Source organism: Typopeltis vanoorti, chromosome 1 (genome assembly GCF_054136105.1).
Source record: "Typopeltis vanoorti isolate ZY-2024b chromosome 1, IOZ_Tvanoo_1.0, whole genome shotgun sequence".
Classification (NCBI taxonomy): Eukaryota; Metazoa; Arthropoda; class Arachnida; order Uropygi; family Thelyphonidae; genus Typopeltis; species Typopeltis vanoorti.
The window spans coordinates 169740159-169763509 of NC_143549.1; the positions used below are offsets into that span (position 1 = coordinate 169740159).

A 23351-nucleotide genomic window follows, 5' to 3' on the forward strand; every position below is an offset into this window, starting at 1 on the left:
TGAAAAATAAAAATTAATTTGAAATAATAAATTCGTTTTTTCATTGTTAGGCAGAGAACTTTTCAGACCCCCGCCCCCCTCGTAAGTAAACAGTAAATTGTTTATTTATTTTATGCTTAATTGTGGCTTCTTAATACCATTGATTTTTAATAAGGTGAGTTTATTATTTTAATAAGAACCTTGCAATAATAGGCCAAATTTTTTATGTTATTAAGGTGAATTTAAATTGATTTTCTGATATAATTAATTTATTACAGAGTAATTTATACATCTCCTATCAAAGCCCTTTCTAACCAGAAGTATAGAGACTTTAGGAAAACATTTGAAGATGTTGGATTAATAACTGGTGATGTACAAATCAACCCAACAGCATTTTGCTTGATTATGACTACTGAAATCTTAAGGTGTGCATTTTTAATATAAAATTGTAAATATCTGAAATAATCTTATGTATTATATGTGTATTATAAAATATATAGTAAATATTATAAAAAAATAATAAAGGAGGTTCCAAGACTGATGTAACAAATTACCGACAATCAGCATATCAGAAGTTGTTGTCAAAGTATTGGAGAAGTTGATCAAGGGCAAAATACAGAAAGGTAAATGGAATTGGGATACTGTATGGGGGGAGGGTAGCATGGTTTTCTTGCTTATGTTTATAATACAGTGGGAGCTGAGTTGGATAAAGTTAATGGGTTTACAATGATACTGCTGGACTTTGCAAAGACCTTTGACAGGATACCACATAGAATTCTAATCAGTAAACTGCAGCACATGGAGATGGATATAGAGTTGGTGAGATGGATAGGAGGATGGTTGATGGAGATATCAGAAAATAGTTTATTCAGAAGTCGAGTCCAAAAGAAGGCCTGTGACTAGTGCCTTGCCACAGGGTTCTGTTTTAGGACTGCTGCTGTTTTAATTTGCACATTAACAATGTAGGAAAAGATCTAGGAGGAACTTTCAGTTATTTGCTGATGATGCAAAGTTGGGTAGAGCAATTGTTAATAGAAATGATGTCAAAATTTTGCAGGATGATTTGGATAGATTGGCAGACTGGGCAAAGGAGAATGGATGTCAGTTTAATGTGGCAAAGTGTAAGGTATTTTAAGGTATTGTATGCATTTTGGGGTAAGAAGATTACCAGCTGCATACCACATTGGTGGAGCTGTACTCCGGGAAATTGATGAAGCCAGAGATTTAGGAGTGTTAGTGGATAGAGAGTTAAAGTTTAGGTGGGCACATAGCAAAAGTGGCTAAAGCAATTCATCAGATTACTAAAGCAGCTCATCATGTTACTGAAGAATACTTTTATGAACAGAGACAAGCTGAGGAGAAGGTGGAGAGGATCCAGTGACCAAGATGGTAGCAAGTCTATAGAAACCTTATGAGAACAGGTTGAAGATTTGTAGGTTACAGAAACTGGAAGTGTCTTAGGGGATTACGACGTAAGAAAAACGAAGGTCATCATAACCGTATAAATAGCAGTTTGCTCTGGCTTGTCTGGGCCTTTTTCTTGGAGTTCGAGCCGATCCGGTGTGCAGTTCCCGTTCGTGGGTCAGTGTGAAGTTACGAGGTCACGTGGAGTTCCGACGGGAGAGTTTGGATTCATGATGGCATCAAAATCACTGTAAGCCGAGGTGTTCTACGGAAAGTACGATATTCGGAAACGGCAATTAAGCTTCACTAGAATGGTGGTTAATGAATCGTTATCTCAATCAGAGACCTTCATTCGAGAAGCAAAGGCCAGGAGAAAAGCAAGTTGTATTTGGAGGAACCAGATGCCGAATGTCCAAGCTGTAGGAATTAATTTGTCTGCTGATAACAAGGAAGAAGTCAATTTTCGAAAGAGATGTCCTAGTGCAGTGACGAGGTCTAATGGGAATAAGAAGAGATAATCGCTTGAATCAACCTGAGAGGACTAGACTTCGTGAAAAGTAAGAACTTTCCATTATTTAATTTCCATTAAACCAAAAAAAAACTTAGATTGTGACTGGTTTGAATCAATGAAAATTGATTTAGAGTTAATGTTGCAGGACTTTAGGCCTTGAGCTAATATCTGAATTTATTAATTCTATGTAAGAAAAACCTAGCTCAAATTATTGTGAAACTGCTTGAGTTTATTAATGTAGAAATTCCTTAAGCGTGTTTTTATTATATGTTGACGATCGGAATGTATATACAGTTAAGAGGGGGAGGGGATAAAATTCTAAACACATGGTCCTGAATAGAAATTTTCAGATGGTTGTAGGATATGATTGGATAACTTTAGAGAGTTGTTAGTTAGAGCTTACTTACAAAAAAATTAAGTGAATTTAATATCTGTAAATTGTGTATCTTTTACTTAGCGATGAATAAACTGTTTTATTGTCAAAATAACTTGCCTGATCTCTAAGTCTAATGCACTACTCATAAAATCGAATCTATGTGTCTTGAAGTAGATATTGTGATGACTGCAGAGTAAGAAATTTATATAGATAATTTGGTATATAGATTAGTTGGAAAGAGAGGAGCTGTGTGTCATACTGGGTGTTCTATTCAATGGAGGGAGACATTTCTCTTATCCTACAATTTTGGTAGCACAGCTGATTTACAAACAAATTTTCCAAAATTTAAAATTAGAATAAAACACCAGTAAATCAGACAGAGAATTTGGCTCCAGCCCGAAGCACTTTCTTTGTTCTTGACGTCTTGCACACGTGAGTCTTACTATTTGCTGCCATAAGATAGAAGTAACATTGTTAACGATAAAGCAACAAGGAGGTTCATTTGGAAATCATACAAGACAAATTAAGGTATTGATATTAAACAAAAATAAAATTAAAAAAACAAAACACACACATATTTTACAATAGATACTGCACAAATGTAATAATATCATCTAGGAAGAAAATTTTTATAGGTGTATAAGGGTTTGCTTAATTACATTAATTCAAACTCATAACTGTTTGCAATTTTCCTGCTTTTAGTTTAAAGAATGTTTTATTGTCTTAATTTATAATAAATGGAGACGAGCATTATATAAAACAGTTTATTTATTTATTTTATTACTGGATGTCATTTTCAGCATGTGTAATAAAATTGCTTAGTGCTTCATATCTCTATTTTTGTGTTTTCGTGCTTCAAGTAAATATAAATGACCCTTAAGACAAAATTTTTATGAAACTTCATATTGAGGCACTGTCAAAAATTTATTATGAAAAGAAAGATTGAACACTTATAGCACTCTAGTAACATGAACTGAATAAAGTTCAGATAATATTTGGAACTTGAGAATCATAATGGTGTTTTTCAAACCACTTCAGATGTGCTGGTTGCTGATAATAATCTACCATCTGAAGACTATAAACATCCATATCTCAGTAGATTTTAATACCCAACCAGTTGGTTTGCTGGGTGGAGATGCTAATCTGTTTGGGTGGTGAGGTATGCAAAAATGTCTGTATGGTATGATTTCACCATTTTTCAAATAAAGTACTACTTCAGAGTCCCTGGTAGTTTTTGCATATAAACTTTGGAGCTAATGAATAATCCTTACTTAGGATTGCTCTGAGCAATCCTTATTTTGTAATGTAAGAATTCAAAATTTATTATTTTGAATGTTTCAGAGATTATCATATAAAAAAAAAATGAAAGCAAAAGAAATATTTCGGTGAGTACACACATTTTTTTATTATTCAGTTCTATAAAACACTGAAATAATAGTTCCCGACAAGTTTCGTAAATCGTAGGATTTACATCTTCAGGGGGTAAATAGTATAACTTAAAGTTTAAACAAGAGAATTAATAAATACAAATCATAACCATCTAGCTATTCATAAAACTCAAATAACAGAATGCAGATATATAATGTTATTCACATTGAACAATACTGGATGATGTCACGTGTGCTTGTTCTCGTTCATACAGTCCGAGCTCAGATTGAGGTAGATTTTTTATTAGAGCTGACCACTATTTACCATTTATACTATTTATCCCCTGAAGATGTAAATCCTACGATTTACGAAACTTGTCGGGAACTATTATTTCAGTGTTTTATAGAACTGAATAATAAAAAAATGTGGTGTAATCACCGAAATATGTCTTTTGAACCAATTAGCCACAGAAGTTTACGCCTGCAATTACAAACTTATGGTGAGTGCTTTTGGCATAAAGTTATACAACTAGATTAATACGCATTAAACATCTCAACTTCATTAATCATCTAATTTTCCTCATCCGATGCAGAGATAACGAAGTCATCTCGAAATTCATCAAAATCAAACACATATTCCACACAAACGAGGCATCCAGAATTTATCATAAAATGGAACTAGCTTTTCTAAGAGAAAGAATTACAGTCACTAGAGCTGAATTAGCATTAATTAGTAATAACACTTTTTCTCTTCATAATGAACTGGCCACATCTCTTCCATCCTGCCTATGGAACAACATCGATAGTGTTACATTTAACAAAGCAATAGCGATCTCAGAACAGAAGAAACATACATTAATTAATAAGTTCAACGTACTCCTTCAGAAGAAAGAAATACATAAAAAACAACTAGATCATTCAAAAGTAGTTATTAATCTTTCTTCGAGAGTCCTAACAAAAGAGGAGAATAATCTTTTACTCAAGGGTTTTAACTTCGCCTTAACCCCACGTTTCCTTCCAAAAATTGATATCATAGTAGCACAAATAGAAAAAGAAATTAGAAATCTACCGGACAACATGGCAGATCTTATCCGTATAGAAAGTACAGCTTTACTATTAAAAAGCAGATTACCTCGTAGGAACTTGCCTTACAATGAATACGTTTGCCTTAAAAATTTAAAGGATGACAAAAATATTGTCATAATAAAAGCGGATAAAGGCAATGCAACTGTTGTTTTAAATGCTACAGAATATGATAACAAAATGAAAAGACTCCTGGAAGATACCAACACCTACAAACCCATAGACAGAGATCCGACCTGGCCTACACACAAAAAAACAAACGATCTAATAAAAAAAAAAAAAAGTGCCTCTCTGGACGGAAGAACTTAAAAAATGCTTACAATCAAAACATCCTTTGATACCAAGAATATATGGTGTTCCAAAGATCCACAAGACAGATATACCTTTAAGTCCAATAGTAGATGGAAGAGATTCACCGACTTCCAACTTGGCAAAATACCTCACCAACATGATCTCACAACATATAGGGAAAACATCTTCCTTCATAAAAAATAGTAAACATTTCATAGAAAAAGTGAAAGATATACATATTGGTCCAACAGACATCTTAGCAAGTCTCGACATTATCAGCTTGTTTACAAACGTCCCGAGACAAGAAATTTTGAATCTCCTAGAAGACCTCTTCCCTCCGGACATCTTGAATCTTTTTAAACATTGTATAAACAATACTTTTTTCACCTATAAAGATAGAATCTGGGAACAAAAAGAAGGGCTGGCCATGGGTTCATCATTATCACCGGTATTAGGAAACCTATTTATGGAAAAATTTGAAAACAACGTTCTTAAGAATTACCATAAAAAACCAAAAATATGGCTACGCTATGTGGACGATATTTTCATCATATTCCATGGAACAACAGATGAACTTATCAATTTCAAAGATTATCTCAACAATTTGCACAACACCATAAAATTCACTTTAGAACAAGAAAAAAATAAAAAACTTCTTTTTCTGGATATTCTATTAGAAGTTAATGAAGAAAGTAAACTCTCCTTCTCAGTATATAGGAAGCCTACAAACACTGGAAGATTTCTAAATGCAACCTCACACCACCATCCTTCACAAAAAATAAGCTTAATTAAAACTCTCTGAGACAGAGCATACAATATCTCCAGCACAGGAAAGATGTAACGAAGAACTAAAATACTTAACACAAATCCTCCAACAGAATGGATATGAAACAAAAACCATCAAGAGAATCCTTAAAATGCCTCCAACTAACAACACAATAAAACAGGATTACAAAAATGCAATCTCGCTTCCTTATATCAAAAATGTTAGACAAGCTAGCCAAATTAATGAACAAACACAACATAAAAGTAGCCTTCCTTCCTGTGGAGAAAATCTCAAGATTCCTACATCCACCAAAACCAACTCATCATCCTCTTAAAAAAACAGGAGTCTACAAAATCCATTGCTCTTGTGAGATTTGCTACATAGGACAGACAGGAAGATCTGGAGAAATACGCATGGCTGAACACCAAAAAGATGTACAATACAAAAGAGAACAAAAAACGGGTCTTGTTTTCCATACCACTTCCACTGGACACGATCTACTCTGGAAAAAAATGACGATGTCATACATAGAAAACAGCAGTTATATAAGAAAATTTAAAGAAACTGCTAATATGCTGAAAAACCCAACCCAATGCAATAAAAATCAAGGTTTAATTCTCCATCAAGTGTGGTCAGCTCTGATAAAAAAAAATCTACCTCAATCTTAGCTCGGACTGTATGAATGAGAACAAGTACACGTGACATCATCCAGTATTGTTCAACGTGAATAACGTTATATATCTGCATTCTGTTATTTGAGTTTTATGAATAGCCAGACGGTTATGATTTGTATTTATTAATTCTCTTGTTTAAACTTTAAGTTATACTGTTTACCCCCTGAAGGTGTAAATCCTACGATTTACGAAACTTGTCGGGAACTATTATTTCAGTGTTTTATAGAACTGAATAATAAAAAAATGTGGTGTAATCACCGAAATATGTCTTTTGAACCAATTAGCCACAGAAGTTTACGCCTGCAATTACAAACTTATGGTGAGTGCTTTTGGCATAAAGTTATACAACTAGATTAATACGCATTAAACATCTCAACTTCATTAATCATCTAATTTTCCTCATCCGATGCAGAGATAACGAAGTCATCTCGAAATTCATCAAAATCAAACACATATTCCACACAAACGAGGCATCCAGAATTTATCATAAAATGGAACTAGCTTTTCTAAGAGAAAGAATTACAGTCACTAGAGCTGAATTAGCATTAATTAGTAATAACACTTTTTCTCTTCATAATGAACTGGCCACATCTCTTCCATCCTGCCTATGGAACAACATCGATAGTGTTACATTTAACAAAGCAATAGCGATCTCAGAACAGAAGAAACATACATTAATTAATAAGTTCAACGTACTCCTTCAGAAGAAAGAAATACATAAAAAACAACTAGATCATTCAAAAGTAGTTATTAATCTTTCTTCGAGAGTCCTAACAAAAGAGGAGAATAATCTTTTACTCAAGGGTTTTAACTTCGCCTTAACCCCACGTTTCCTTCCAAAAATTGATATCATAGTAGCACAAATAGAAAAAGAAATTAGAAATCTACCGGACAACATGGCAGATCTTATCCGTATAGAAAGTACAGCTTTACTATTAAAAAGCAGATTACCTCGTAGGAACTTGCCTTACAATGAATACGTTTGCCTTAAAAATTTAAAGGATGACAAAAATATTGTCATAATAAAAGCGGATAAAGGCAATGCAACTGTTGTTTTAAATGCTACAGAATATGATAACAAAATGAAAAGACTCCTGGAAGATACCAACACCTACAAACCCATAGACAGAGATCCGACCTGGCCTACACACAAAAAAACAAACGATCTAATAAAAAAAAAAAAAAGTGCCTCTCTGGACGGAAGAACTTAAAAAATGCTTACAATCAAAACATCCTTTGATACCAAGAATATATGGTGTTCCAAAGATCCACAAGACAGATATACCTTTAAGTCCAATAGTAGATGGAAGAGATTCACCGACTTCCAACTTGGCAAAATACCTCACCAACATGATCTCACAACATATAGGGAAAACATCTTCCTTCATAAAAAATAGTAAACATTTCATAGAAAAAGTGAAAGATATACATATTGGTCCAACAGACATCTTAGCAAGTCTCGACATTATCAGCTTGTTTACAAACGTCCCGAGACAAGAAATTTTGAATCTCCTAGAAGACCTCTTCCCTCCGGACATCTTGAATCTTTTTAAACATTGTATAAACAATACTTTTTTCACCTATAAAGATAGAATCTGGGAACAAAAAGAAGGGCTGGCCATGGGTTCATCATTATCACCGGTATTAGGAAACCTATTTATGGAAAAATTTGAAAACAACGTTCTTAAGAATTACCATAAAAAACCAAAAATATGGCTACGCTATGTGGACGATATTTTCATCATATTCCATGGAACAACAGATGAACTTATCAATTTCAAAGATTATCTCAACAATTTGCACAACACCATAAAATTCACTTTAGAACAAGAAAAAAATAAAAAACTTCTTTTTCTGGATATTCTATTAGAAGTTAATGAAGAAAGTAAACTCTCCTTCTCAGTATATAGGAAGCCTACAAACACTGGAAGATTTCTAAATGCAACCTCACACCACCATCCTTCACAAAAAATAAGCTTAATTAAAACTCTCTGAGACAGAGCATACAATATCTCCAGCACAGGAAAGATGTAACGAAGAACTAAAATACTTAACACAAATCCTCCAACAGAATGGATATGAAACAAAAACCATCAAGAGAATCCTTAAAATGCCTCCAACTAACAACACAATAAAACAGGATTACAAAAATGCAATCTCGCTTCCTTATATCAAAAATGTTACAGACAAGCTAGCCAAATTAATGAACAAACACAACATAAAAGTAGCCTTCCTTCCTGTGGAGAAAATCTCAAGATTCCTACATCCACCAAAACCAACTCATCATCCTCTTAAAAAAACAGGAGTCTACAAAATCCATTGCTCTTGTGAGATTTGCTACATAGGACAGACAGGAAGATCTGGAGAAATACGCATGGCTGAACACCAAAAAGATGTACAATACAAAAGAGAACAAAAAACGGGTCTTGTTTTCCATACCACTTCCACTGGACACGATCTACTCTGGAAAAAAATGACGATGTCATACATAGAAAACAGCAGTTATATAAGAAAATTTAAAGAAACTGCTAATATGCTGAAAAACCCAACCCAATGCAATAAAAATCAAGGTTTAATTCTCCAAGTGTGGTCAGCTCTGATAAAAAAAAATCTACCTCAATCTTAGCTCGGACTGTATGAATGAGAACAAGTACACGTGACATCATCCAGTATTGTTCAACGTGAATAACGTTATATATCTGCATTCTGTTATTTGAGTTTTATGAATAGCCAGACGGTTATGATTTGTATTTATTAATTCTCTTGTTTAAACTTTAAGTTATACTGTTTACCCCCTGAAGGTGTAAATCCTACGATTTACGAAACTTGTCGGGAACTATTATTTCAGTGTTTTATAGAACTGAATAATAAAAAAATGTGGTGTAATCACCGAAATATGTCTTTTGAACCATTTAGCCACAGAAGTTTACGCCTGCAATAATGAAAGCATTTCTTTAGAAATGAAGAAACCGACACTCTTCATTTTGTGGTCTAAATTTGACAGCTATCAGCAACCAACCACTAATTCCTACTTGTCTTGTCAGATGTCATCTCCTTCCAGTAGGTTGACTACCATGAGCTTCTACCATGTATGGTTTTGTGCTTCTCTTTTGCATTCTTCATAAGACAAAAAAGGTCCTGTCCTTAATATTTCTCATCCAATCTGTTCTTTGTCTTCCTCTTCTTCTTTTTCATTGTATCATTCCTTCTAGAAGTATTTTTTGTAGGAATTCATGCCTTAGTATGTGACCAAGGTAGGCGGGTTTTCTTTTCTTAATGGTTTTCAACAGATTCCTGTCTTCTCCAATCATCTTTATTTCTAAATTAGTTTTTTTGGCAGTCCATGAGACTCTAAGAATTCTTCTGACGATCCACATCTCAAAAGCTTTTAGTTTATTTTTGCAATATTTTGATATTGTCCAGGTTTCTGCTCCATATAGCAGTGTTGACCATGCGTAGCATTTGGACTGCCTAATTCTTGTTTTGGTGTGAATTTCCCTTCAGGTCAGAATGTTTTTCATGCTAATGAAGGTTGATCTAGCAATTTCTATTCTTCTTAATATTTCCTTATCACACTTTCCATTCTCTGTAATTAGCTGACCCAAATATATATAACTCTCTACTTGATATAAAGTATTTCTTCTGATCTTAATATTTATATTGGGTATTTCCCTTTTTCTCTTGTTACCAGCATGGTTTTGGTATTTTTGAAGTTGAAATGAAGTCCATATTTTTCACTTTACTTCAGCATCTCTTCTAGTAGATTTTGAAGATCTTTTTTATTTTCAGCTAGCAGTACTGTATCATCTGCATATCTTAAGTTGTTTATATTCCTGCCTCCTATGCTGACTCCTTTAAATTCTTCTAATTGCTGGAAGATAATTTCAGTATAGAAGTTAAACAATATAGGAGAAAGAACACAGCCTTGTCTCACCCTTCTTTACTGGGAATTCCTCCGAGATTTCTCCTGATATTTTTATTGAGGCAGTTTGCTCCCAATATAGATTTATCAGTAATCTGGTATCTTTACCATCTACTCCTAAATTTCTGATGCATTTGATTAGTTGTTCATGTTGTATATTGTCAAAGGCCTTTGTGTAGTCAATAAAATAAGTAGACTTCTTTCTGCTTCTCCAGATATCTTTCTATAATAGTTCTAATGTTGAAGAGTCCTTCTCTAGTTCCTTTATTTTCCTGTAAACCAGATTGTGTTTCATTAATTTTCATTTTGATTTTATGTTTATTTCTTTCTAGGATGATATATAACATAACTTTTGCTATCTGACTGATCAGACTGATTGTTCTGTATTCTTCACATTTGATTGTCTTCGTTTTTTAGGTATTGGTAGGAACGTTGAGTGCTTAAAATCTTTTGACAGGTGTCCAGTTTCGTATATTTTGTTACATATGTCATTCAGTGATCTTATAGCCTTATCTAAAGCCTTTAGATATTCTATCATAATTCCATCTATTCCTGGATCTTTTCCTGGTTTCAGTTTCCTAATGGCATTTGTTACTTCCCAACTAAGAATTGTAGGTCCTCCATATCTTCTTGCATTGACTTATCTATTCTGTCGTGATTGTAGAGTTCGTTCCTTTGAATACTCTACCCATCGATCCCTTATTTTGTCTTTCTCTATTAAGATGTTTCCACTGGTATCTTCAATGCAATGAGAGCCTACCCTTTTGCAAGATTTGCTGGTTAGCTCCTTAACTTTTTCATGAAGTTCTCTGGTTTTGTGCTTTTTGTCCAGAAGTTCAATTTCCTTGCATTTGTTGTTGAGACATAGTTCTTTTGCAATCCTACATTCCTTCCTGATCTCCTTGTTTAAGTTCTTGTATTCAGGATGACTTTTGTGTTTCTTCCTTTCCTCCATCATTTTCAGTATCTTGTCATTCATCCAGGGTTTACTCATTTTCTTCTCAAATTTGGGAATTGTTTGTTTTACTGCCTTTTTTATGCCCTCTTTAAATTTCTGCCATCTATCCTCAATCTCATCTTTAGAATAAGGATACTTGGTAGAATCAGGAACATTAACAGCAGTGGATTGTGCCAGTTCCTTTAAAAATTTATCTTGTATTTCTTGATTTTTAAGGGAGGAGCAAGATCATATTTTGCTATGTTTATAGGTTTCATTGTTTTCTTTAATTTTATTGCTGCTTTAATGACCACAGGGTTATGGTCTGATCCAATATCAGCCCCTCGGTGTGTTTTGGCTTGTAAGATGTTATTCCGGAATCTTTTTTTAATCATTATATAGTCAATCTGGTTCCTACAGCTGTCTCCGGGACTTTTTCATGTGTAAAGTCTTCTAGGAGGGTGGCTAAATAAAGTATTTGCTATTACCAGATTGTTTTCCTACTTACATATCTCAAAAACAATGCATGCCTTCTTTAGTAACTTTGCTCTCCAGCTTGCTTAATGGCAAACTCCCTCAAAGATTTTTTTTTTTGAATTATAAGCGAGTGGTGGTTTTTTATCCTCCCAAATAGATTTTTTCTTTATTGTACTGATATAGCAAGTGCTAAGACATTTGCTATTAAGGGTTCTCAGTGATAATTTTTTGTTGCATATTAGGCTCAGTGACCTGTCATAGCCTGGTCATTGGCAACCTGGCTGCTTGGTCACTGATTAAACTGATTAATGATCTGAATTTCCTGGAAGGAAAAAACCCTGCTACCTCTGTACAAGACTAATTCACCTTCAATTGAAAAGCCCTGATAAAGGTGCTTCATGTTACAGGTGGGATTCAAATCATGGTCTTTCCAACCAAAGGGCATTATTGACACTGACTGAATTGTGAATTCAAACAAATTGTTTGCATACCTATCAAAATTAATACAAATCCTAACCTCTTCACTCCTGCTGATATTCCTTTTAAGTATAGTATGGATGTTGTTTGTTTCTATGGACTACGAATTTCTTCTGCGATAGAAGTAACTGATGCTCAGAGAGTGTTAGATCTGATTATAGTGTCCGAGGGGGGGAGAGGCAGTTACAGACAAAAATTATTCTACCTCCAGTTGGTGAGAGTGACCATGCAGTGCCCACTTAGGAAGCGGCTAAGTTTATGAATGTTCCATTTAGAAAATATTACATACTGAACTACAAAGCAGGAAATTATGACCACTTGAGGAGTATACTGGGTTCTGCGCTGTGGTATCAGTTGTTGGATGGGAAGGATATGATAGTGCATGGGAAATGCTTAAAAAGTAATTAAATGATGTGAAATCAGAATGTGTTCCTAGAGTTAGAAGTATAAATAGAGTAGGAGTAAACGAATGTGTAATCTAATAAGTTATGATAATTATAAGCAGCAAGCCAGAAAGTTGCAAGTGTTATACAGAAAGTTGTCTGAGTATGAAAAGAAACTGGCTCTACAAGTTAAAGACAATCCAAAAGTATTCTATCGTTATGCCACAAGTAAAGGAAAGAATTAATTTGAAAGAATAACTCTACTGAATGCAAATAGTATGCAGGTTACTGATGCAGAAAAAGTTGTTCAACTAATCAGTAGCCATTTCGCTAAAGGCTATCAACCTGGTATATGCAACATTTAACTCACTGCTACCTTTTCACTGTATGAAGAAACTCGTGTATGAGGAGGAAGTACTAGAGTGTTGCACGAACTGAATAAGAATTCTGCAATAGGAATTGATGGGATATCAGCACTGATGCTAAAAGTGTGTTCAGCTGAACTGGCTATTCCTTTGACCAGGCTATATAATTTAAGTAGTCTCGGAACAGGGAAGATTCCACAGGAGTGGAAAGAATGTATAGTAATCCCATTGCACAGTGGCAGTGGTGGAGCAAAGACTGAAGTTGCCAACTATTGACAAATCAGTATCTCTGGAGTGTTGGTGAAGATTTTGGAAAAGCTGGTTAGGGCTCGAATTCAGATATGGGTTGACAGATTCTCTGTCAACCCATATCTGAATTCGAGCCCTAACCAGCTTTTCCAAAATCTTTTCCAAAAACAGATAAAATTAATTATTTAGAAACTACATCAAAGCTAAATTCTATTTAAGATAACATAAGAGAAACATTCTTTCATATAGATAGTTTTCTTACAGTAACAATGACGTCCTAATTTAAAACTAAAAGAACTAAACTAAAAACTAACAACACTAGCAATCCCCAAAAGAAAGGATTATGATAATTAATGGAGATTCGATCCACAAGCAATGCAATCAGTATGGTAAGTTGAAGATTCATGTTTCTGGTTTGATCAATTAACTGGCATTTTTAAAACGTTGTAGGGACAGCAATATCATTCCGAATTGCATCAAACTAAAGAGAAAATGTACCTCAACAAAGGCACAACAAATATACCACAGTATGGAGATAGCGCTACTCCGAGAACAGATCCAGGCAACTAGAAAAAACTTGGCCTTTACTCAAAACCAGGCACAAAATTTAAAATCTGAACTTTCAAGTTACTTGAATGCAGATATTTGGGCTATCCTTCAGAAGATTACGGACATTTCGGCAAACCATATCCTTCAAACTAAGAAAGAAAATCTCATATCTAAATTTCATAGACTAAATGACCGACAAAAAACTGACAGACATTTTTGAATTTTTCCACAGTGAATGTTAACAACCAATCAGAAGCAAGAAATAACAGAAGCCACCAATCGCCATCAGGTAAAAGTAACGCATTCAACCACGCCTTAAACAAAGATGAACTCTTGCTACTCAGCAAAGGTTTAAACTTTGCCATAGCACCCAGATCGATAAACAAACTGGATTTTATTTATAATATTGAAAGAGGCTTAAGATTCATCCCAACTACCATAGCAGATAAAATATATTTAGAAACTGCCACCATTTTAAATGTAAATTATAAGAAAATAATCACAAGCAACTTAACGAAACACGAATTAACAGCGGTGGAATCACTAAAATCAAATCCGGACATCGTAATAACTAGAGCTGATAAAGGCAATGCCACTGTTATTCTAAATCGATCCATTTATTTAGAAAAATGAATCTGCTAGTCTTGGACAACAATACATATCAACCTGTTAACTATAATCTAACCAATAGAATAAAAATGAAAACAGAGAAGCTACTTAAATCAGTTACTACATGGCCCGAAGATACAGTCAAAATATTACTTCCGCACTACGCTCGTTCTCAGAGAATTTAGGGTCTACTAAAGATACACAAACAAAACACTACTCCGGCCGATAGTTGAAGGTATAGACAGCCCGAATTATCACCTAGCCAAGAAATTAGCGTCAACTCAAGGAGTTGGTAGGTCATTCCCCCTCCTATATCAGAAACACACAACTTCATAAACATAATCAAAGACATTACATTAGAAAAAGATGAATTATTAGTCAGTTTTGACATCTCTGCCCTCTTTACAAATGTCGCAATCAATGACACAACCCTTCTTTTAAAGGACAAATTCCCTCCAGATATCACGTCGCTCTTTGCGCATGTATTACGTTCTGGTTATTTTGTATGGCAAAAACGCTTTTTACCTACAAAAAGCAGGCACAGCCATGGGCTCACCATCAACCCCCCCCCCCCCCCCCCATTGCTAACTTTTATATGGAATATTTTGAGCAACTTGCTCTAGATTCCTCTCCTTTAAAACCCAAAGTCTGGCTTAGATACGTTGATAATGTTTTCGCTATCTGGTCCCAAGGCCTCCAGACATTAGACACTTTCCTCAGCCACTTAAACAAACAACACAAATGCATTCAGTTCACAATTGAGATTGAAAAGCAGAACACACTTTCTTTTCTAGATACACTTGTCACATGTTTTCCTTCTGGAGTTTTTCATTCATTGTTCATCTAGTTATTTTGTATGGCAAAACGCTTTCTACCTACAAAAAGCAGGCACAGCCATGGATGCACCCCCCCCCCCCCCACCATTGCTAACTTTTATATAGACATTTTGAGCAACATGCTGTAGATTCTTCTCCTTTAAAACCCAAAGTCTGGCTTTGGTACATTGACAATGTTTCCATGATCTGGCCCCATGGCTGCTAGACACTTTCGTTAGTCACCTAAACAAACAACACAATTGAGATTGAAAAGCAGAACACACTTCTGTTTCTTGAAACACTTGTCACACGTCTTCCTTCTGGCAGTCTTTCCTTCACTATTTACTGGAAACAGACAGTATATTGGCCAGTATATACACATAAACTCCTACCATCATCAACACAAAAACTAGGTGTCATTAATACTCTTAAAAACAGGGCTTTTAAGATTTGCTCCAATGAACAAGTGCTTAAAGACGAATCTAAAGTTATCAGCAAGACTTTCCTAAAAAATTTTATTGAAAAAAATTTTTAAATAAAAAACAAAGATAAACCAGACTACAATAAAACTATAACCGTTCCTTACATTAAAGGGACATCAGATAAAATAAACAGAATACTACAGAAATACAACTTCAAAGCCACCTTTAAACCTCCTGCCAAATTAAAAATCTTTCTCAACTCATCCAAAGACCCACTCCCTCCTCTGGCCCACCCTGGTGTATACTATATTTATTGCACCTCTAATCTATCATATATTATTATTATTATTACCACAAGACCTCATGGAGTCAAAGACTCATCTGGGAGTTCCTTTTATCCCACACACAGCTCATCATACCATGTCTTAAACATACCTCAAACTCCTTGCAGACACCACACTCTCAGGCAAGGCATTCCAATCATTTATAACTCTGCACAAAAAAAAAACCTGCTTCTCACTCCCCTACTCACACCCTCTTTATACAGTTTCCAGGGATGACCTCTGGTTCTCCCCCGATCTCCCACTAATTTCTGTAGAACTTCTCCAGCATTGATCCTATAACAACCCCCTTACGAACTTGTAGGTCTCTATCATATCTCCCCTCTCCCTCCTGTCCACCAGACTCTGCAGATTACATCTTCTCAGTCTTTCCTCATACTCGACATTCCAGAGGTTTGAAACTACCTTAGTCAGTCGCCTTTGGACCCTTTCCAACATCTCTTCATTCTTCTGAAAACCAGGTGACCAAATCTGGGCACAATAGTCCATGTGTGGCCTAATCAAAGCGTTATACAATGGAACAAGAATCTCCCTACTTTTACAAGTCAGTGTCCTCTGCATCATTTCCAGAAGCCTTTGTGTTGTCTTCACAATTTTGGCTATGTGTCTCCTAAATTTCAGATCCTTATCCACCATCACCCCCAAATCTCTTATTTCCTCCACTTCCGACAATATATCCCCACCAAGCATAAATTCTGCATCCCATCTTTGTTTCCCAAATTTCAAAACCTTACATTTTGCAACATTGAACTCGCATCCCCATTCCCGTGCCCAATCACTCGATTTACTCAAGTCTTCTTGTAAGACCACATTTTCTCTACTCTTCATGGTTCGTCCCAACTTTGCATCATCCGCAAACAACTGAATATCTCCATCAAAATCTTCACCAATATCATTAATATACAATTAAACAGTAATGGCCCTAAAACAGACTCCTGAGGAACTCCACTAGTGACTTTCCTTTTCCTGGATATCGCTCCCCCATACACAGCTTGTTGATACCTATTAGATAGCCAGTCTCCAATCCAATGCACTGATCTAATACCCAACTCCATCTGCTCTAGTTTGACTGTCAACTTATCATGAGGTAATCTATCAAAAGCCTTTGCAAAATTCAAGTATATTACTGTGTATCCTTCTTATTACAATAAAGTGACTACTTCCAAGGAAGTAGTCACTTTATTGTAATAAGTAAGTAGATTACTAAAACATGACCTCCCTTTAGCAAATCCATGTTGTCCATCAAAGATAATACTATTGTTGTCAACCCAAATTCTGGATCCTAGTTCTCACATGCTTCTCCAACAACTTAACCGCAACCCCTGACACACAGATAGGCCTATATATATATATATATATATATATATATATATATATAGGGGAAACAGTATGCAGAATTCCTATCAAACAAAAAGAACATAAACGACACATTAAATATAATAACTGTGATGAAGCTGGGCTTTCTGATCATACCCTGAGCACTTTACATAGAATTGACTGGAAAAGCACCAGTCGTTTACATCACACCAAAACATGATATAAACGTAAATTTAAAGGCGCCTGTGAGATTCTTATCAACCACCCTAATCTGAACAGTAATAATGTTCTAAAAATCCGAAGCATATGGAAGGCACATATTCTACCCATGGAACCTTTCTCCCTAAGAGTTTACAATAAACAAGACTGTAGATAATCCAGAATCTTAAATCTAATATAACAATTGTCATGTTAAATTAGGGCATCATTGTTACTGTAAGAAAACTATCTATATGAAAGAATGTTTTTCTTATGTTATCTTAAATAGAATTTAGCTTTAATATAGTTTCTAAATAATTAATTAATTTTGTTTTTTTTTATATTATATATATATATATACATATAAATTTTTTTAATATTATACTTTCACTAGAGGTCATGCCAGTAGAATCACCATTCATTAAATCATTGTCTCTTTAGCATACTGTGTGAAATGTAACTTAGCTTGTCCTTGTATATTTGTATATACTCCAGATGATGAACTTAATATGAAGGTCGAAATGTCGAGAAATTAAAATAGTTATAACACGGTTGTAAAGTCCATAATTTCTAAAATGAATGCTGTCCATTCAGTGTTAATAAATGTAAAGTCATACACTTTGATGTGATTGAATGTCGTTTTATATTGGTGAGATTATGCTAGTAGAAATTGATCAGGCTAGGGATCTTGGGGTTTTAGTACACAGGAATTTGAAGTTCAAGAGTCATATAGCAAATATTGTAATTACAACTCAGAGAATAATTGCAATGTTGAAATGAACCTTGGCATGTAAAGATAAGGAAGTCATTTTGCCTTTTTACAAGTCCTTGATAAGACCTCACTTGGACTATTGTGCACAAGTCTGGTCTCTGTGATGATTCTTACACAGTGGAGAGAGAGTGCAAAGGAGAGTATCAAAAATGATATCAGGATTGTGGAATACTGATTATGAAGAAGGTTATGAATTTTTAGGCTGTTGACACTAGCAAAGGAGAAAGAGGGGCTGTATGATTGGGCTATATGATTGGGCTATTTCATTTTATGGAAAATTTCATTTTCCATAAAATGAAAAATTCCATCTACTGAAATTCTGTATAAACTTCTGAAAGAATTATACAGAATTTCAGTAATTGGAATTTTTCATTTTATGGAAGGTGGTGAAAGAACATGAGGGTATCCTTGGAAGTTGAGAATGAATGCTGTTGAGAAGGGGGGGAGAGCCAGACTTTTTTCTTATAGAAGTGTGGGATTGGAATGGATTGCCATTGGATGTTGTGTGCAAGTAGCGTGAATGAATTCAAGAACAGGTATGACAGCTGGTGCGAATACTAATGATCTCTTTTGACGAGTTCCTGACTCCCTTTAGATCTCTCTCTTAATAATAATACTATTTCATATCTTGGCTAGGTGTGATTTCTCCCATGCAACAATGCACATGCAGCCATTCTCATCCACTGTGGTCCGACATAAGAATGCCAAGTACTGTTATATTCATGGTTGTGTCTGCATTTCCTTTGTTGGATTATTGTTTTCAGTCTTCTGATCTGAATATTGCATTGAATGCATCACTTCACTGATATAGGTTTCCATTCCTATAAGAAAACAGTTTTTTTATAGGAATGGAAACATTCATCCTTTATTTTGCTTTTAATTTTTCTCCCTAGATAAGCCTTGTTATTCTAAGAATTCTAAGATTCTTTTAATTGTGCCATTCAAGATCACAGCTGGCTGTCAACAAAATCTGCTTTTCTACTTATATATTAAGCCTTAAAATAGTTTCAACCAAATTATTAGCATATCCAACTGATTTTGTAGTTGGCAAAAGCAGATGTGGTTTTATTTCTGAATTCTTTGTATTTATTAATTCTCTGTGGCAAAAAAAAAAAAAAAAAACCATGAAATTACTATTCAGTTCTTTATAACATAATGAGAAATTCACAAACAATCATGTATTCTATTTCTTGGAAACTATTCAACTAAGAAATAATCATCATATGGATTCCACTACTTTCGTTGAGCAGGAGATTTTCTTGTTTTATCACCCATCTTTGGATAAGTGCCACGGAGCGATTTGGAGAAACTCAAAGAATTATTCTTAATATCTGTAAGAGATTTGATCATGTTTAGCAGAAAGATCTTTTAAATAATTTCCCCATTGTTATGTCTTCTGCAGCTGAGTTGACAGGTTTCTTTATGGTGATGCTTGTATGTTTGATGGTGGATGAAATTTTTATTTTCAAATTTTGCAGCTAAACAAACGATAATGAAAGAATGGAGCTCACACAGTTCACTGCTCTCATTATATTATTATTATTATTATGGGCTATTCCACAGAGTCTTTAGACTCATTGAGGGAGGCCCTAATCATCATGCAAGAATTATCCAACATTGATGCAATAACTATCCTATTTGAACTCATTCACAGTCGTGGCATTCACAGCATCCTCTGGTGATCTATTCCACTCTTTCACCACTATCCAAGCAAAAAATATAGTCCTTATACCCCTGCTAACTACACTCTTGCTCAGTTTCCAAGGATGGCCCTTAGTTCTCCCACCACCAGACCTGTTCTGAAATATTTTCTCTGAATTAATCTTGTAAAATCCTTCAGTAATTTGCATGTCTCAATCATATCACTCCTTTTTCACCTATCAACCAATATATCAGTGGCCTTCTCCAGTTGATTACAAATCTAATCCTCAAATTTGCTGCAGTTGATAGTACATTGCCTTTTGAAATCACTATACAGATCAACAAAACTTCCAACAAAACTAAACATCATCTTTACCATCATAAATTCTTATCTCAGAAGCATTTTTAATCAGCTTCTGATTGTTTTATTAAATTTCAGTAATAAAACAATCAGAAGCTCATTAAAAATGCTTGAAAAGAAGAAACTCTTCATAAAACTAAAATAGTATTTTCTTTTCTTCACATGACTCTTACCTCCAGTCTTTCTTGGAAATATTACAAGTGCAATCTCCTCATCATTCACGAAATTAGAATTTGTCTTTCACTGAAGGCAATATATATTTCTCTGAACAGTTAGCTGTTTTATACAAATCGCAGATCTAACAATTGAATGCTCTTCTCACATTTAAAGTGGTGACCCTAAAATTCTTTAACTGAGCAGAACAGGATGATTAAGTTGATTAATGATGAATCTATCATAGTTTTGTTACTCTTTTATATATATATATACACACACACACACACACACACACACACATTAAAAAAAATAACATCCTATTTTTCTACCTACTGCAAGGTGAAGTCTTCTCCCATTGCAGGAGGTTGTGGGTCTACTACTCTCAGTGATCCAGTTCATATTGGGAGAAGGCAATCACAAACATCCATGCCTACGCGGGATTCAAACCCGCAGCCTTTTGGCTGGAGAGTGGATATGCTAACTACGTGGTCAACCAGGCCGACATCTCACACACACACACACAAAAGATTAAATGACTGAAAGCCGAGAGATAAAAATGAAAATACTATTTTAATTAAATAGATTGCACCACTAGTTTTTGTCTTCATGGAAGGCTTCTTCGGGTGCATAACAAGAGGGAACAACCAACAAAAAATGCGAAAGATCAAAAAAAGTATACATTAAAGTGTTAGCATATTAACATTTGAAGCTGTTTTGTGTATCTCTTCATTGCACGTGCATGCATTCAACATCTCGTGAACACCAAAGTTGGACGGCAGTGCAATTGTGCAGAGATTGTGCTGCCATGATTGAAGATGATTTCTTTGGATTCTACAATTCTTCTTTCATTTCATCATAGCATCAAAAGATATTTTCAGATTTGTCAATTTGGATAATTTTTTTCAAACAGAACTGATATATGGTAGGGATACGTAGTCCTTTTCACTATTTCTATCTCCAGTATGGTGAGGAGGTGGATTAAAAAGTAATTTATTCACTGTTTGTTTCGAATAACCATTTTGCTGAAAGTTGTAATAAGAAATAGAAGTTCTTTGTTAATATCTTCTTCTTCACAGAGGAGTGAGTGAGCACGGTTGCCTAGTGTAGAGATAATACCAAGTTTTTGAGGTGGATAGTGATGGGACTGTGCATGGAGATATTTATTGGTGTGAGTTGGTTTCCTGTAAATAGAGATTTTAATTTCTCAGAAATATGAGTGAGCCTGACATCCAGGAATGGAAGAAAGCCATCAGTCTCAAATTGTGCAGTAAATTGGATTTTTGGGTGTTTGCTGTTGAGGTGGTCTAAGAAATTCTTTAGAGATTCTGGACCACGACTCCACATTAAAAAGATGTCATCGATATATATTTTCCACAGTCTTGGTTTCAACAGAAAAGAGAAGATAGCTTTTTCTTCAGAAGATTCCAAATATAAATTCGCCAGTATTGGGCGATAATGGATTACTCATGACTAAACCAAAGTTTTGTTTGTAAATAATATCTTTAAGCTGGAAATAGCCATAATTAACACAATGGGTTTATAAAGACATAACTTTTTTTGATAATTTATCTTTTAACAGAATAAGAATTTCTTCTGTAGGTATATTTGTGAACAGGGAAACAACATCAAAACTAGCCATAATATCTTCTTTTTGAATATTTATGTTTTGACACTTGAAACAAAATCAATAGAATTTTTGATAAAAGAAGAGGTTGAACCTAGTAATCACTTAAGGGATTTTTCTAAATACCTTGAGAGTTTATAAGTAGGTGAATAATTGGTCTCAATGCCTTCTACAATTGGTCTCAGTGGTGTAATTTCTTCATGAATTTTTGGTAATTCATATAATCGAGGGATTAAAGGATGAAGTGAATGAAGAGCTAGCCGAATATTTCTAGGAAACTGTAGTTGGTGCAAGAAGGTTGTTTGTATGGTTACGGAATTCATGAGTTGGATCTGTTTTAAGAATCGAGTAAGCATCTGTAATGACATTTTGTTATTATAATCTTCAGGATGACAGTAGTATTACTTTTATCTGCAGGAAGAATTCTTTGTTTTGTTGAAGTTTTTTAATTGCTTGACGTTCTGCTGGAGATAAGTTGTCTGCAGGGGGGGGGAGAGGGGGGGGGGGTTTCGCATTGTTGATAATAAAAATAGATTCCATATGGAGCAAATTAGCTTCTTGAGTAGGAAGGAAAGAGGTAGCCTTTTCAATTTTTCTTGTTTTTGTTTTAGAGCTTCGAATTTTCTAATTAATTTTAATTTATTAGTTTGAGTCTTTGAAATTTGATTGTCTACGTGATAAGTTTCCAAGTATCGCTGTCTAAAGTATGTTCAATAATATTAGATAAAGAAGCTTTCTTAGTAAATAAATGAATCAAGTATGTTTTGTATCATAAATTCTTTCATTCAGAAGTTCCTTTTTAGTTCTATGGTATATCTTCTTTGCACGTTCTGTTTTAATACTTTTTAATCCATCTCCTCGCAATACTGAAGATAGAAATAGTGAAAAGGGCTACATATTCCTACCATATATCAGTTCCATTTTGCCAAATTTAGCCAAAGTTCTTAAAAAAATATAACATCTGGACTTCTTTCACTCCTTTTCTGAAACTCCGTTCCTTGCTCATTAGGCCAAATCAAAAACATAACAACCTGAAATATCCTGACGTGTATCAAAATATGGTGCAACTGCAATAAGCCTTATTTTGGTGAGATGGAAAATTCCATCAAATTACATCTTGAGGAACATAAAAGAGACATCACATATTGCAGAACCAGAGCTAGTGCCCTGTTGAACCATGTCCTGAATTCTTCTGCTGCTAATGGGGGAAAACGTCATTTATCCAGTCTTATGGGACAAATCTGAAATTATCTTTTGATGCTATGATGAACTGGAAAGAAGAATT

The 23351-nt window shown here is 34.6% G+C and overlaps 1 protein-coding gene across 1 annotated transcript in view; it reads left to right on the forward strand.

The window, feature by feature from the left end:
* The window catches only part of tst (superkiller complex helicase subunit twister), a 362155-nt gene that overhangs the window by 139775 nt on the left and 199029 nt on the right, over positions 1-23351 (forward strand). The window contains exon 11 of the mRNA XM_090399997.1: positions 258-404. Within this exon, the coding sequence (XP_090256123.1) occupies positions 258-404 (147 nt within the window). The remainder of the gene's footprint in view (positions 1-257; positions 405-23351) is intronic.